Genomic DNA, 17,242 nt, shown 5'->3' on the forward strand with positions numbered 1-17,242 from the left:
GCAGCAGTAGATAGAAGTGATAGCCTCCTTTGTGCAGCTATTTCTCTCGATGTACTAGTACTACGGACGCCCGCAAGCACAGCCAAGCAAGAATACAGCAAGCACAGCCAAGCAAGAATCCAGCAAGCACAGCCAAGCAAGAATCCAGCGAGCAGGCAAGCATACATCAAGCACACAGCAAGCACACATCAGACATCACTCGGTGCTCGGGGAAATTGCCTTTGCGACGACGGCGCAGAAGACTCGAGGAGGAAAGGCAATTCCAGGCGGTGGGTGCAGCGGCGAGCCACTCCAGGCGGCGGAGGCGACGACGGCGAGCCACTGCACGTGGCGGAGCCGGCGAGTAGCCCTCGAGCCCTCCCTCATGCAGAAAGAGAGATTAGGTTTAGGTGGTCGTAGGCTATCAGGCTCGCTCGGCCGCCTCGCCGTGTCCCAGGCGTGTCCCGAGCGTGTCGCTGCCGTATCAGCATTATTTTTTCTTTTCTTTTAAATAAAAAAACACAATACTTCTTTGATATGCGTATCCAAGCCGTATCGGTGTATCGGAGCCGTCCGGAACGGCGATACGGCACTTTCCTGGCGTATCGGTGCTACATAGGTGCAAATACGGTGCTAATCTCACATGTAGACGTATAGTGTGCTCACATGGCACTGTATTTGGCTGACATGGCATGGAGCCTGCTTGTAGCAACGAAATATTATCACTTTAATAAAATATATAACTCTATGGTTAGTGGGTCCCTTCTGTCAGTATAGAAGGAAAAATAAATTTTTAAAAGTTACACGAACAAAGTCGTGCGACCTGAAGCTCCTGCGAGCAAAAGCTTCAAGACAAGCCATGCCGACCAGTACACCAGTTATGCTTCTACGAAAACTTTGCCTCGTCCTGCTTATTAATATTTTTTTGAGAAAAACTTATAAATGAATTATAAACGCAAAGGCTTGTGGTGCTTAGATGGGCTGCAGCCAGTGGCTCATTTAGCACATGTTAACTTAAAAAAAATTGTAAAACACATCTAAATTATAGTCATAATAATAAATATTAGATCCAAATGTCATGTCTTATTAATAGTTGACTTGTGTATAAAAATGTTTGTATTCACTAATTTTTTTAAAAAACATTTATTGAACATTCTTAGAGAATCCATGACTGTATATTTTAAATGTTTGTATACTAAAGATTTCATAAAAATCATATCTTATATTCCAAACAGTATTTTCTATATAATAAGTGAATATGTTTAAAATTACAGGAACATTTTTAGTGTATTATTTTATAACATACCTCTATATATTTATTTTGTGTACCATGAGGTTATTTTGTTTTATTATTTATAGATTTTTCAAAACAATACATGCACACAAATATTTGTATACCATGAGTTAATTATTAATAAAACACAAATATTCGTATACCATGAGTTAATTATTAATAAAACACGAATATTCGTATACCATGAGGTAATTATTAATAACACACGAATATTTTAATCTAATTATTTTTATTTTTATTATTATTTACAAACTTTTTAAAAAATTAACATGTGCTAAATGGGCCACTGGCTGCAGCACGTTTATGCCTTTATATTACAAATCAATAATGTAAGAGTGGTTAGAGCCCTGCAACCAGGAAGCAGTCAAGCAGCAGGTTGCTCGTTCGAGCTTTGTCAAGCACGATTTTTAATTTCAATTTTCCTTCTGGACTGACAGCCAGGACCCACTAGTCATAGTATTTAAATAATCATATTTTGCATCGCACAAATCATATTTCGTTATTACAAGTGGACCCATGCCACATCACTTAAATATGGTGCCATGTCAGCACATTATACGTCTACAAATGTGTTTAGCACCATATTTGCATGCGCCAACCAAGTTTTAGAACCAGTTCGGTGTATTTTTCAACTTCAGACACTAAACTGAACATGCAGGGCAAGTTCAAGCACCACCGATGTAATTACCTCTAAATCGATACACAAACTATAACTAGTAGCTAGATCATTTATGTGTAGATTACAATCAACGACATATTTGGCGCAATTTGCAGGCCTAACATACAGCACCAACAATGCCACGATTTGGAAGATGTGGGCCTCTCCGAAGTGCAAATTCTTTGCCTGGTTGGTTCTTCACAACTGAGTGGGGGTGGCCTAACTGTGGCCTTTGCCCCCTCTGTAGACAAGTGCAAGAGTCTGCAGCCCACTTGTTATTTCAATGTCGGTTCTCAAGTAGAGTCTGGAACGAGATCATCGTCTAGCTTGGCATTCACGACTACACACCACTGACTTGGCGGAATGAGGATTCGGTTAGAGCTTGCTGGATCAAGGTTGTGGGCGCGTGAGACCAACAAAGGAAGGCCCTTACTTCAGTCATGATGCTGGTTTCATGGGAAATTTTGAAGGAACGAAATGCAAGAATTTTTCGCAACATGGCCGCTCCAACAACGACCGTCATCAGCAGAATCAAGGAGGAAGCCCGCCTCTGGGCGCTTGCTGGAGCCAAGCATTTGAGCCTACTTATGTCGCGAGAGTAGACCTTTTTTTTTTCTCGCTTTGCGGCTTATGTCTAAACCTTTTTCTTAATTAATGAAAATGGCAAATCTTTTGCCTTGTTTCAAAACAAAAAAAAAACAATCTACTACTAGTTTGGTTTTCTTCATATATGAGAACTAAAGCCAATAGATTAATTCACTAATCAGGTGTGTATCTTTTTAGTTCTCTTTTTCTAATTTCAGTTGCCTAAATTTTTCTTAAATCTGATTCAGTTAAATTTGCACATTAGTTAGCATGCAATTCATTCTTGAAAGTGCAATCTAAGAGCAACTTTAGTCTCTGATTAGTATGTGGGACATGCCAACGCAAAAAGAGAGTGTGCGAGATGTGAGATGAGGATGGTTGGATGTCAATTCAAAGACATAGAAAAATGGTCGAGATAAGAATATGCACTTTCAGACTTTCTGACAAAATTTTGGTACTCCCCCAGTCCTTTTTACTCCGCATATTAGATTTTTGTCAAGTCAAACTTTATAAAGTTTGATCAAATTTATATCAAAAAGTACAAATATTTACAATACCAAATATATATACTATGAAACTACATTTCATAATGAATCTAACAATGTTGATTTGGCATTATAAACGTTAATATTTTTTTCTATAAGTTTGGTCAAAGTTGAGATACTTTAACTTCGGACAAATCTTATATGCGGACTAAAAATGACCGGAGGGAGTATGACACAAGAGCACAGGGGATGGAAAACACAAACCATACCCATATTGGCCTCCGGCACCGTAAAAGGACTCTTCCAAACTGGCAAAGTCAAGAGACCATCATCAGGTTCGCATTTGCACGGCTTGAATTGTCGCCGGCATACCACACCTACCGTCACATATGTTACTGTCAAGAGCCAACGCTCTGCGACTCCCTTGCATCCTGTCTATATCATGTAGCACTACATTTCCTTTTTCCTTTTTCGTTCGTCAAAGCACTGCCAGCAGTATAGTTCGTACGTACAATTTTAGGGCTCTTCTTGTCCTATGCAATAGCGTATGATCTGTACAACAACGGTGATCGACACCGTGACACGAGCGAGACATATGCCAGTGCGCCACAGCCGGAAACATCTCAACCCTACACCGTGACACGTGGCCCACTCACTAACAGGAGAAAGCAATCACCTCCCTTCCTCGATGGTGCTGATGGTCACGTCGTTGGTGCTGCACGATCCGGTGAAGTGCGTGGACCGTGTCCGCGCCCCAGACCCGCCGGCGCCGTCCTCCTCATCGTCGCTGGTGACCCTGAGGTGGAAATGCGGGGGCCGCCTCGGGTCCGGCAGCGGCACCCCGTCGTTCCCCAGCATCGCCGTCACGTCGGTCATCGTCGGCCGGTCCATGGCGTTGTCCTGCACGCAGAGCAGCGCCACCTTGACGCACCGCATGATGTCCGCCACCTCGCTGCAGTGGCCCAGCGTCGGGTCGACCAGCTCGAACGCTCTCCCATCCCTCCACAGCTGCCATGCCTGTCGTCCAAAATCATACGGCGCAATTAGTTAATGGGGTTCTGCAGACCGTTGCTGTCAGTGGCTTACGTTGCTGATGTGAACACTAGGAGCGACGTTTTTGACCATATTGGTAACGGATAAGCCGCTCGTTTTGTATTTAGTCTTGGAACAAGAAGAGCTAGGGTTTTAGAAATGTCTAAGCTCGTCGGAAGCGTGTGGTCTGTTCTAGTTAACTCATGCAACTAAAAAATTCAGCAGAAGCTTACGTAGCCGAGGAGGTTGACGAATTCTCCGTAGTGCTGGCCGTGGCCGCTGCTGTTCCTCTTGCCGCTCACTATCTCCAGCAGCAACACGCCGAAGCTGAAGACGTCAGACTTGACCGAGAAGAGGCCCTCCGAAGCATACTCAGGTGCCATGTAACCGCTGCGGCACAACACAAAACGTGGAGCATTAGTATATATACTATAATCCAGTCAGCACGCCGCTGCATTAATTCGATATTCATCAGGGTTTGCCTGTTAAAAATGGGTAAAAAAGTTTGATCAGTTTTATTTTTTCTCTTACTAGGTGCCGACGACCCTGTTGGTGTTGGCCTCCGTCATGTTGGAGCCGAAGATCCTGGCCATGCCGAAGTCGGAGATCTTGGGGTTGAGGTCCTTGTCCAGCAGTATGTTGCTGGCCTTCATGTCCCGATGGATGATCCGCACCCGGGAGTGCTTGTGCAGGTATAGGAGCCCCTGCGCGATCCCTTCCATTATGTGCCGCCGCTTCTGCCAGTCCAGCAACGGACCTCGCTCTTGGTCTGCATTGCAAAAAGTTACCATATCATATCAGCTTTTTTCCTACTGGTGGTAGCATTCACGGGAAGAACTGAAGATGGTCTTAAGAAAAGCTTCTGCACGTAGTAATTTACCGAAGATGAAGAAGTCTAGGCTTCGGTTGGGCAGGTACTCGTAGACCAGCATCTTCTCCTCCTCCTGCACGCAGCAGCCCACGAGCTTGACGAGGTTCGTGTGCTGCAGCTTGGCGATGAGCTGGATCTCGTTCTTGAACTCCACAAGCCCCTGCCCGGACTGCGCCGCCAGCCTCTTCACCGCCACCTCGGCTCCGTCAGAAAACTTTCCCTGCAAAGAAACAAAATGACAACAAAAAAATTAGCGTTTGATCGATCAACCGATTGCATTATTACATGGTTAAATGGCGTATCCGCTTGCCTTGTAAACCGGACCGAAGCCGCCTTGTCCGAGCTTGTTCTCGTCGGAGAAGTTGTCCGTGGCAGCGGCGAGCTCAGGGAAGTCGTACAAGGTGAACTCTGAGCTGCTCTCTTCGATCTTCCACAGCTTCAGCGCCTCCTCTGTCTTCGAGTTGTTCCTCTTATGACCTTGTTCTAATTTCGTGTTTCCTGAATTGATTGTATTTGCAGGTAGTGCATGAGTTAAAATGGTGCCGAGAAAAAGCACGGAATATTGTTGCAACGTGTTGTCTTGGCCTTACCAGCTCCTTTTCTTAGCCTTCTGATGAGGAGAAGGCAGCCAACCAACATAGAACAGAACACCGTAACGGACACGCATAAAACGATTATTAGGGTCTGCCTGTGCTTGCTTCCTGAGCGATACAAAGCAAAATATATAGGAGTATGAAACAATAGTATAACTAATAAAAATCAAAAAATAGTTAAACAAATTAAGTACAGCTAGTTCTTCATGTTTTTATGGCTCTTGAAATAAATAAAAAAGGATGTACACAGTACGCTCTCCCTTACCATTGCTTTCTGTTGGTGAAGATGAGCCACCGGGTGTGCCGATCCTGACGTTGGCCATGCCGTCGTAGAACTGGTAGCCTTCATAGCGAATATTGCACCGGACGCCGACGATGCGGCCGCCCTCGCGGCCGTCGTACCACTGGCGGGTCTGCTCCTGGAGGCCCTGGAAGCAGTGCCAGCACTGCCCCGGGGAGAGGTCCGGCGTGCACTGCGCCAGGCCGTACACCGTGGGCAGCTGCGGGTTGATGTACATGACGGCGCTGGCAAACCGGCGCACCGACGAGTTGTACGCGCCGTACATGGACATCTCCCCGAACAGCGTGCCGACCAGGGACAGGAAGAAGCTCCGGGACGTGGCGTTCCGGCTGTCCCACGCGGCGTACGTCGACCCGTTCACGTCCATGCCGTTGATCACCGGGCTGTTGTCGTCCGGCCGCGCCAGGAAGTCCTCGCCGGAGTAGCGGAGGGTGCAGAGGTCGTGGTAGAACGTGGCGTCCCTCTCGCCGGCGCAGAGCGCCCGCAGCTGCGTGAACGCGTTGTCGAGGCAGCCGGAGCACGCCCTGGCGTCCGTGATGTCGCCGCGGCAGAGCGCGAGGGCGAAGACCTTGTCGGGGGAGGCGCCGATGGCCGCCGAGGCGTAGAGGGACGGAGAGGTGGAGGCGTCGGCGGGGAGCTCGGCGGTGAGGCGCGCGAGGTTGGCCCCGAAGGCGTCACGCGCCGTGTAGTTGCCGGTGGTGCCATTGCACGAGTACTCCGAGTAGGCGGCGGCGGCGATGGCGCGTGGCTTCAGGAAGAGGAGGAGGTGGAGGAGGAGGCAGGGCAGGACTCCAGCCATGCCGGCCTCTTTCATTTTTCTGATGGTAGTTCCCCGTAGCTTGTTGCTCTCGTTTTAAAATTTAAACGGGTTGGCAAAGTCAAAGGCTGCAACAAGATGGTGGTTGGTTGCTGTCAATTGTTCTCTCCGATTTTTCTGCGAGGGTTCCTTGGGTCTAATTGGCCGGGTTGACAGTCGACAGGAAGGTTGCAACAAAAGAAAACTTCTCTTGATAGTGCGGCAGAAAGGAAGCAAAATTCGTCAGGTAGCAAGAATTTGATTACGCAGATAGCAATTGACGAGCATTCGTTTTTACCCTGCACGTGTAAATACCAACGACCCCGCTGCGACCTGGAACAACCATGCTGAGCCGAGATGAAACACAATTATTTGTACTAGTATATATCTTGGTCTGCGTCTCAGCGTGTGAAACGATCGTGCGCCCGGTTGATGTGCACCAGATACATAGTCCAAAGGTTACTGTCCGATGACGGCTTCGATGGACGCATCACACTAATCATATCTACCAGAATGCTTTTCGCTGACGACTTTGAAGCTATTACTGCAGGCTGGCCTGTTTTCAAAACCGTACTTGCTTCTAGTTTCTACCTAGTTCAGAGAAAATCAATGAACTACACCCGAAAAGAGTTGTAGTGCTATCTGCCATTTCCTAGCCTTTTTGACCCGTCAATTCACTTCTCATAAGCCACTTGTTAGTTGCCTATGTGTCAGCCCCGCTGACATAGCTGTGACACTGGGCAGGGTCACTGTCAAGGAGGGCCCACGCCTCGACGACAACTCACGACCAAGATGCAAGTAATGTGTGAATCTTCGCTACGGCGGGCCGGACTGGGCCAATCACATCACCCTGAGCCCAGGCAATACCTAAGGGAGAGCAGGAAGGAAGGACAGGCATCCGCGTAGGATCAAACAACGACGGTTGTCTCCCCTACCAACCCAAAATGCCCTGTTCTTCGCTTATCTCCAATTCCTTGTAATCGAGACCTAGAACTATGATTCGATGATCAAGTGAGTGTAGATCGTGTGTACCTCATATGTATCCTAACATCTGGTATCAGTCAATCGTGTGTGCGCGTTGGTTTTCTTCGACAACATACTAGTCTTCGGTAAAACATTTGAGGCACACATTGAGCACCTGACGCCACCATGAGAGACGAGAGGGAGGTGGAAACACGGCCGCCTGAGGCGGCCGGTCTTTCGCCGCCGCCGCCGCCCCATTCCTCGATAGGGGGGTGGGGGTGAAGGAAATATGCCCTAGAGGCAATAATAAAGTTATTATTTATTTCCTTATATCATGATAAATGTTTATTATTCATTCAAGAATTGTATTAACCGAAAACATGATACATGTGTGAATACATAGACAAACAGAGTGTCACTAGTATGCCTCTACTTGACTAGCTCGTTAATCAAAGATGGTTATGTTTCCTAGCCATAGACAAAGAGTTGTCATTTGATTAACGGGATCACATCATTAGGAGAATGATGTGATTGACTTGACCCATTCCGTTAGCTTAGCACTTGATCATTTAGTTTGTTGCTATTGCTTTCTTCATGACTTATACATGTTCCTATGATTATGAGATTATGCAACTCCCGTTTACCGGAGGAACACTTTGTGTGCTACCAAACGTCACAACGTAACTGGGTGATTATAAAGGTGCTCTATAGGTGTCTCCAAAGGTACTTGTTGGGCTGGCGTATTTCGAGATTAGGATTTGTCACTCCGATTGTCGGAGAGATATCTCTGGGCCCACTCGGTAATGCACATCACTATAAGCCTTGCAAGCAATGCAACTAATGAGTGAGTTGCGGGATGATATATTACGGAACGAGTAAAGAGACTTGCCGGTAACGAGATTGAACTAGGTATTGAGATACCGACGATCAAATCTTGGGCAATAGTAACATACCGACGACAAAGGGAACAACATATGTTGTTATGCGGTTTGACCGATAAAGATCTTCGTAGAATATGTAGGAGCCAATATGAGCATCCAGGTTCCGCTATTGTTTATTGACCGGAGACGTGTCTCGGTCATGTCTACATAGTTCTCGAACCCGTAGGGTCCGCACGCTTAAAGTTAGATGACGATTATATTATGAGTTTATATGTTTTGATGTACCAAAGGTAGTTCGGAGTCCTGGATGTGATCACGGACATGACGAGGAGTCTCGAAATGGTCGAGACGTAAAGATCGATATATTGGACGACTATGTTTGGACACCGGAAAGGTTCCGGAAGGTTTCAGACATTTATCGGAGTAACGGGGGTTACCGGACCCCCCCGGGAACTAATGGGCCTTGTTGGGCCTTAGTGGAGAGAGAGAGGGGCCGGCCAGGGCAAGAGAGGCGCGCCCCTCCCCTTGAGTCCGAATAGGACAAGGAAAGGGGGGGGGGGCGGCGCCCCCATTGCCTTTCCCCTCTCCCACTCCTTCCTTCCCCCTCCTTCTTGGATTAGGAAAGGGAGGGGCAAACCTACTTGGAGTAGGTTTCCCCCTCCTAGGGCGCGCCACCCCCTTGGCCGGCCCTCTCCTCCTCCCCTTTATATATGGAGGAGGGGGCACCCCATAGACACAATAATTGATCTCTTGATCTCTTAGCCTTGTGCGGTGCCCCCCTCCACCATAATCCACCTCGATCATATCGTAGCGCTGCTTAGGCGAAGCCCTGCGTCGGTAGAACATCATCATCATCACCACGCCGTCGTGCTGACGAAACTCTCCCTCAACACTCGGCTGGATTGGAGTTCGAGGGACGTCATCGAGTTGAACGTGTACAGAACTCGGAGATGCCGTGCGTTCGGTACTTGATCGGTCGGATCGTGAAGACGTACAACTACATCAACCGCGTTATGCTAACACTTCCGCTTTCGGTCTACGAGGGTACGTGGACACACTCTCCCCTCTCGTTGCTATGCATAACCGTGATCTTGCGTGTGTGTAGGATTTTTTTTGAAATTATTACGTTCCCCAACAGTGGCATCCGAGCCAGGTTTTATGCATAGGTGTCATATGCACGAGTAGAACACAAGTGAGTTGTGGGCGATACAAGTCATACTGCTTACTAGCATGTCATACTTTGGTTCGGCGGTATTGTTGGATGAAGCGGCCCGGACCGACATTACGCGTACGCTTACGCGAGACTGGTTCTACCGACGTGCTTTGCACACAGGTGGCTGGCGGGTGTCAGTTTCTCCAACTTTAGTTGTTGAACCAAGTGTGGCTACGCCCGATCCTTGAGAAGGTTTAAACATCACTAACTTGACGAACTATCGTTGTGGTTTTGATGCGTAGGTAAGAACGATTCTTGCTTAGCCCGTAGCAGCCACGTAAAACTTTGCAACAACAAAGTAGAGGACGTCTAAGTTGTTTTTTGCAAGGCATGTTGTGATGTGATATGTTCAAGGCATGATGCTATATTTTATTGTATGAGATGATCATGTTTTGTAACCGAGTTATCGGCAACTGGCAGGAGCCATATGGTTGTCGCTTTATTGTATGCAATGCAATCACCCTGTAATGCTTTACTTTATCACTAAGCGGTAGCGATAGTCGTAGAAGCATAAGTTGGCGAGACGACAACGATGCTACGATGGAGATCAAGGTGTCGCGCCGGTGACGATGGTGATCATGATGATGCTTCGAAGATGAAGATCACAAGCACAAGATGATGATGGCCATATCATATCACTTATATTGATTGCATGCGATGTTTATCTTTTATGCATCTTATCTTGCTTTGATTGATGGTAGCATTATAAGATGATCTCTCACTAAATTATCAAGATATAAGTGTTCTCCCTGAATATGCATCGTTGCGAAAGTTCTTCGTGCTGAGACACCACGTGATGATCGGGTGTGATAGGCTCTACGTTCAAATACAGCGGGTGCAAAACAGTTGCACATGCGGAATACTCAGGTTAAACTTGACGAGCCTAGCATATAACAGATATGGCCTCGGAACACTGAGACCGAAAGGTAGAGCGTGAATCATATAGTAGATATGATCAACATAGTGATGTTCACCATTGAAACTACTCCATCTCACGTGATGATCGGACATGGTTTAGTTGATTTGGATCACGTGATCAGTTAGAGGATTAGAGGGATGTCTATCTAAGTGGGAGTTCTTAAGTAATATGATTAACTGAACTTAAATTTATCATGAACTTAGTACCTGATAGTTTCTTGCTTGTCTATGTTGATTGTAGATAGATGCCTCGTGCTGTTGTTCCGTTGAATTTTAATGCGTTCCTTGAGAAAGCAAAGTTGAAAGATGATGGTAGAAATTACACGGACTAGGTCCGTAACTTGAGGATTATCCTCATTGCTGCACAGAAGAATTACGTCCTGGAAGCACCGCTGGGTGCCAGGCCTGCTGCAGATGCTGATGACAATGTTAAGAACGTTTGGCAGAGTAAAGCTGATGACTACTCGATAGTTCAGTGTGCCATGCTTTACGGCTTAGAACCGGGACTTCAACGACATTTTGAACGTCATGGAGCATATGAGATGTTCCAGGAATTGAAGTTAATATTTCAAGCAAATGCCCGGATTGAGAGATACGAAGTCTCCAATAAGTTCTATAGCTGCAAGATGGAGGAGAATAGTTCTGTCAGTGAACATATACTCAAAATGTCTGGGTATCATATTCACTTGACTCAACCGGGAGTTAATCTTCCTGTTGATAGTGTCATTGACAGAGTTCTTCAATCACTGCCACCAGGCTACAAATGCTTTGTGATGAACTATAATATGCAAGGGATGAATAAGATAATTCCCGAGCTCTTCGCGATGCTAAAGGCTGCGGAGGTAGAAATCAAGAAGGAGCATTGATACGTCTCCAACGTATCTATAATTTTTGATTGCTCCATGTTATATTATCTACTGTTTTGGGCAATATTGGGCTTTATTTTCCACTTTTATATTATTTTTGGGACTAACCTATTAACCGGAGGCCCAGCCTAGATTTGCCGTTTTATGCCTATTTCAGTGTTTTGAAGAAAAGGAATATCAAACGGAGTCGAAACGGAACGAAATCAACTGGAGAAGTTATTTTTGGAACGAAAGCCACCAGATAGACTTGGACTCCACGTCAGGAGATACGGGAGGTGCTCACGAGGGTGGGGGGCGCCCCCCCTAGGGCGCACCCCCTGCCTCATGGGGCCCCCGTGGCTCCTCCGACGTACTTCTTGCACCCATATATATCGTCGTACCCTAAAACTTCCAGGAGAAAATAGATCGGGAGTTCCGCCGCCAGAAGCCTCCGTAGCTAGCGAAAACCAATCTAGACCTGTTCCGGCACCCTGCCGGAGGGGGCAATCCCTCTCCGGTGGCCATCTTCATCATCCCGGTGCTCTCCATGACGAGGAGGGAGTAGTTCTCCCTCGGGGCTGAGGGTATGTACCAGTAGCTATGTGATTGATCTCTCTCTCTCCCGTGTTCTTGATTTGGCACGATCTTGATGTATCGCGAGCTTTGCTATTATAGTTGGATCTTATGTTTCTCCTCCCCCTCTACTCTCTTGTAATGGATTGAGTTTCCCCTTTGAAGTTATCTTATCGGATTGAGTCTTTAAAGATTTGAGAACACTTGATGTATGTCTTGCCGTGCGTATCTGTGGTGATAATGGGATACCACGTGATTCACTTGATGTATGTTTTGGTGATCAACTTGCGGGTTCCTCCCATGAACCTATGCATAGGGGTTGGCACACGTTTTCGTCATGATTCTCCGGTAGAACTTTGGGGCACTCTTTGAGGTCCTTTGTGTTGGTTGAATAGATGAATCTGAGATTGTGTGATGCATATCGTATAATCATACCCACAGATACTTGAGGTGACATTGGAGTATCTAGGTGACATTAGGGTTTTGGTTGATTTGTGTCTTAAGGTGTTATTCTAGTACGAACTCTAGGGCTGTTTGTGACACTTATAGGAATAGCCCAACAGATTGATTGGAAAGAATAACTTTGAGGTGGTTTCGTACCCTACCATAATCTCTTCGTTCGTTCTCCACTATTAGTGACTTTGGAGTGACTCTTTGTTGCATGTTGAGGGATAGTTATATGATCCAATTATGTTATTATTGTTGAGAGGACTTACACTAGTGAAAGTATGAACCCTAGGCCTTATTTCCACGCATTGCAATACCGTTTACGCTCACTTTTACCATTAGTTACCTTGCTGTTTTTATATTTTCAGATTACAAATACCTTTATCTACCATCCATATACCACTTGTATCACCATCTCTTCGCCGAACTAGTGCACCTATACAATTTACCATTGTATTGGGTGTGTTGGGGACACAAGAGACTCTTTGTTATTTGGTTGCAGGGTTGCTTGAGAGAGACCATCTTCATCCTACGCCTCCTACGAATTGATAAACCTTAGGTCATCCACTTGAGGGAAATTTGCTACTGTCCTACAAACCTCTGCACTTGGAGGCCCAACAACGTCTACAAGAAGAAGGTTGTGTAGTAGACATCAAGCATCAAGTGTTGATGGTCAATAAGACCACCAGTTTCAAGAAAAAAGGCAAAGGGAAGAAGAAGGGGAACTTCAAGAAGAACGGCAAACAAGTTGCTGCTCAAGAGAAGAAACCCAAGTCTAGACCTAAGCCCGAGACTGAGTGCTTCTACTGCAAGCAGACTGGTCACTGGAAGCGGAACTGCCCCAAGTATTTGGCGGATAAGAAGGATGGCAAGGTGAACAAAGGTATATGTGATATACATGTTATTGATGTGTACCTTACTAATGCTCGCAGTAGCACCTGGGTATTTGATACTGGTTCTGTTGCTAACATTTGCAACTCGAAACAGGTGCTACGGATTAAGCGAAGATTGGCTAAGGACGAGGTGACGATGCACGTGGGAAATGGTTCCAAAGTTGATGTGATCGCGGTCGGCATGCTACCTCTACATCTACCTTCGAGATTAGTTTTAGACCTGAATAATTGTTATTTAGTGCCAGCGTTGAGCATGAACATTATATCTGGATCTTGTTTGATGTGAGACAGTTATTCATTTAAATCAGAGAATAATGGTTGTTCTATTTATATGAGTAATATCTTTTATGGTCATGCACCCTTGAAGAGTGGTCTATTTTTGTTAAATATCGATAGTACTGATACACATATTCATAATATTGAAGCCAAAAGATGCAGAGTTGATAATGATAGTGCAACTTATTTGTGGCACTGCCGTTTAGGTCATATCGGTGTAAAGCGCATGAAGAAACTCCATGATAGTGCAACTTATTTGTGGCACTGCCATTTAGGTCATATCGGTGTAAAGCGCATGAAGAAACTCCATACTGATGGAATTTTGGAACCACTTGATTATGAATCACTTGGTACTTGCGAACTGTGCCTCATGGGCAAGATGACTAAAACGCCGTTCTCCGGAACTATGGAGCGAGCAACAGATTTGTTGGCAATCATACATACAGATGTGTGTGGTCCGATGAATATTGAGGCTCGCGGCGGGTATCGTTATTTTCTCACCTTCACAGATGATTTAAGCAGATATGGGTATATCTACTTAATGAAACATAAGTCTGAAACATTTGAAAAGTTCAAAGAATTTCAGAGTGAAGTTGAAAATCATCGTAACAAGAAAATAAAGTTTCTACGATCTGATCGTGGAGGAGAATATTTGAGTTACGAGTTTGGTCTTCATTTGAAACAATACGGAATAGTTTCGCAACTCACGCCACCCAGAACACCACAGCGTAATGGTGTGTCCGAACATCGTAATCGTACTTTACTAGATATGTATGGTGCGATGTATGATGTCTCTTACTGATTTACCGCTATCATTTTGGGGTTATGGTTTAGAGACGGCTGCGTTCACGTTAAATAGGGCACCATCAAAATCCGTTGAGACGACGCCTTATGAACTATGGTTTGGCAAGAAACCAAAGTTGTCGTTTCTTAAAGTTTGGGGCTGCGATGCTTATATGAAAAAGCTTCAACCTGATAAGCTCGAACCCAAATCGGAGAAATGTGTCTTCATAGGATACCCAAAAGAGACTGTTGGGTACACCTTCTATCACATATCCGAAGGCAAGACTTTTGTTGCTAAATTTGGAATCTTTCTAGAGAAGGAGTTTCTCTCGAAGGACGTGAGTGGGGGGAAAGTAGAACTTGATGAGGTAACTGTACCTGCTCCTCTATTGGAAAGTAGTTCATCACAGAAATCGGTTCCTGTGACACCTATACCAATTAGCGAGGAAGTTAATGATGATGATCATGGAACTTCAGATCAAGTTACTACTGAACCTCGTAGATCGACCAGAGTAAGATCCGCACCATAGTGGTACGGTAATCCTGTTCTGGAAGTCATGCTACTAGATCATGATGAACCTACGAACTATGAAGAAGCGATGGTGAGCCCAGATTCCGCAAAATGGCTTGAGGCCATGAAATCTGAGATGGGATCCACGTATGAGAACAAAGTGTGGACTTTGGTTGACTTGCCCAATGATCGGAATGTTGGGGAACGTAGAAATAATTCAAAATTTTCCTACGTGTCACCAAGATCAATCTATGGAGTCATCTAGCAACGAGGGAGGAGTGGATCTACATACCCTTGTAGATCGCGCGCGGAAGCGTTCAAGAGAACGGGGTTGATGGAGTCGTACTCGTCGTGATCCAAATCACCGATGATCCTAGCGCCGAACGGACGGCACCTCCGCGTTCAACACACGTACGGAGCAGCGACGTCTCCTCCTTCTTGATCCAGCAAGGGGGGAGGAGAGGTTGGTGGAGATCCAGCAGCACGACGGCGTGGTGGTGGAAGTAGCGGGATTCCAACAGGGCTTCGCCAAGCGCTGCGGGAGGAGGGAGATGTGTCATGGGAGGGAGAGGGAGGCGCCAGGGCTTAGGTTTAGTTGCCCTCCCTTTCCCCCACTATATATAGGGCCAAGGGAGAGGGGGGGCGCAGCCTTGGCCCTTCCTCCAAGGAAGGGTGTGGCCAGGGAGGAGTCCCTCCTCCCCAAGGCACCTCGGAGGTGCCTTCCCCCTTTAGGACTCTTCCTCTCCCTCATCTCTTGGCGCATGGGCCTCTAGGGGCTGGTGCCCTTGGCCCATATAGGCCAAGGCGCACCCCCTACAGCCCATGTGGTCCCCCGGGGCAGGTGGCCCCACCCGATGGACCCCCGGGACCCTTCCGGTGGTCCCGGTACAATACCGGTGACCCCGAAACTTGTCCCGATGGCCGAAATAGCACTTCCTATATATAATTCTTTACCTCCGGACCATTCCGGAACTCCTCGTGACGTCCGGGATCTCATCCGGGACTCCGAACAACTTTCGGGTTACCGCATACTAATATCTCTATAACCCTAGCGTCACCGAACCTTAAGTGTGTAGACCCTACGGGTTCGGGAGACATGCAGACATGACCGAGATGACTCTCCGGTCAATAACCAACAGCGGGATCTGGATACCCATGTTGGCTCCCACATGTTCCACGATGATCTCATTGGATGAACCACGATGTCAAGGACTTAATCAATCCCGTATACAATTCCCTTTGTCTAGCGGTATGATACTTGCCCGAGATTCGATCGTCGGTATCCCGATACCTTGTTCAATCTCGTTACCGTCAAGTCTCTTTACTCGTTCCGTAACACATCATCCCGTGATCAAATCCTTGATCACATTGTGCACATTATGATGATGTCCTACCGAGTGGGCCCAGAGATACCTCTCCGTTTACACGGAGTGACAAATGCCAGTCTCGATTCGTGCCAACCCAACATACACTTTCGGAGATACCTGTAGTGTACCTTTATAGCCACCCAGTTACGTTGTGACGTTTGGCACACCCAAAGCACTCCTACGGTATCCGGGAGTTGCACAATCTCATGGTCTAAGGAAATGATACTTGACATTAGAAAAGCTTTAGCATACGAACTACATGATCTTGTGCTAGGCTTAGGATTGGGTCTTTGTCCATCACATCATTCTCCTAATGATGTGATCCCGTTATCAATGACATCCAATGTCCATGGTCAGGAAACCGTAACCATCTATTGATCAACGAGCTAGTCAACTAGAGGCTTACTAGGGACATGGTGTTGTCTATGTATCCACACATGTATCTGAGTTTCCTATCAATACAATTCTAGCATGGATAATAAACGATTATCATGAACAAGGAAATATAATAATAACCAATTTATTATTGCCTCTAGGGCATATTTCCAACAGTCTCCCACTTGCACTAGAGTCAATAATCCAGTTCACATCGCTATGTGACTAACACTCAAGGTCACATCCCCATGTGACTAACACCCAAAGAGTTTACTAGAGTCAATAATCTAGTTCACATTACCATGTGATTAACACTCGATGAGTTCTGGGTTTGATCATGTTATGCTTGTGAGAGATGTTATAGTCAACAGGTCTGAATCTTTCAGATCCGTATGTACTTCGCAAATTTCTTATGTCATCTTGTAGATGCAACTACTACGCTACATTTGGAGCTATTCCAAATAACTGTTCTACTATACGAATCCAGTTTACTACTCAGAATAATCTGGATTAGTGTCAAAGTTTGCATCGGCGTAACCCTTTACGACGAACTCTTTTACCACCTCCATAATCGAGAAAATTCCTTAGTCCACTAGTTACTAA

At 46.1% G+C, this 17,242-nt stretch overlaps 1 protein-coding gene across 1 annotated transcript; it reads right to left on the reverse strand.

Moving 5' to 3' along the window:
* Positions 1–3,251: 3,251 nt before the first annotated feature.
* LOC125536787 (putative cysteine-rich receptor-like protein kinase 20) lies at positions 3,252–6,648 on the reverse strand. Its single transcript, XM_048700055.1, has 7 exons — positions 5,763–6,648; positions 5,495–5,605; positions 5,215–5,402; positions 4,914–5,124; positions 4,565–4,802; positions 4,267–4,423; positions 3,252–4,018 (listed from the first exon to the last, which is right to left on the reverse strand). The coding sequence occupies exons 1-7, from the start codon at positions 6,610–6,612 to the stop codon at positions 3,674–3,676; spliced, it is 2,100 nt and encodes a 699-aa protein (XP_048556012.1). The 5' UTR covers positions 6,613–6,648; the 3' UTR covers positions 3,252–3,673.
* Positions 6,649–17,242: the final 10,594 nt, after the last annotated feature.

Source organism: Triticum urartu, chromosome 2 (genome assembly GCF_003073215.2).
Source record: "Triticum urartu cultivar G1812 chromosome 2, Tu2.1, whole genome shotgun sequence".
NCBI lineage: Eukaryota > Viridiplantae > Streptophyta > Magnoliopsida > Poales > Poaceae > Triticum > Triticum urartu.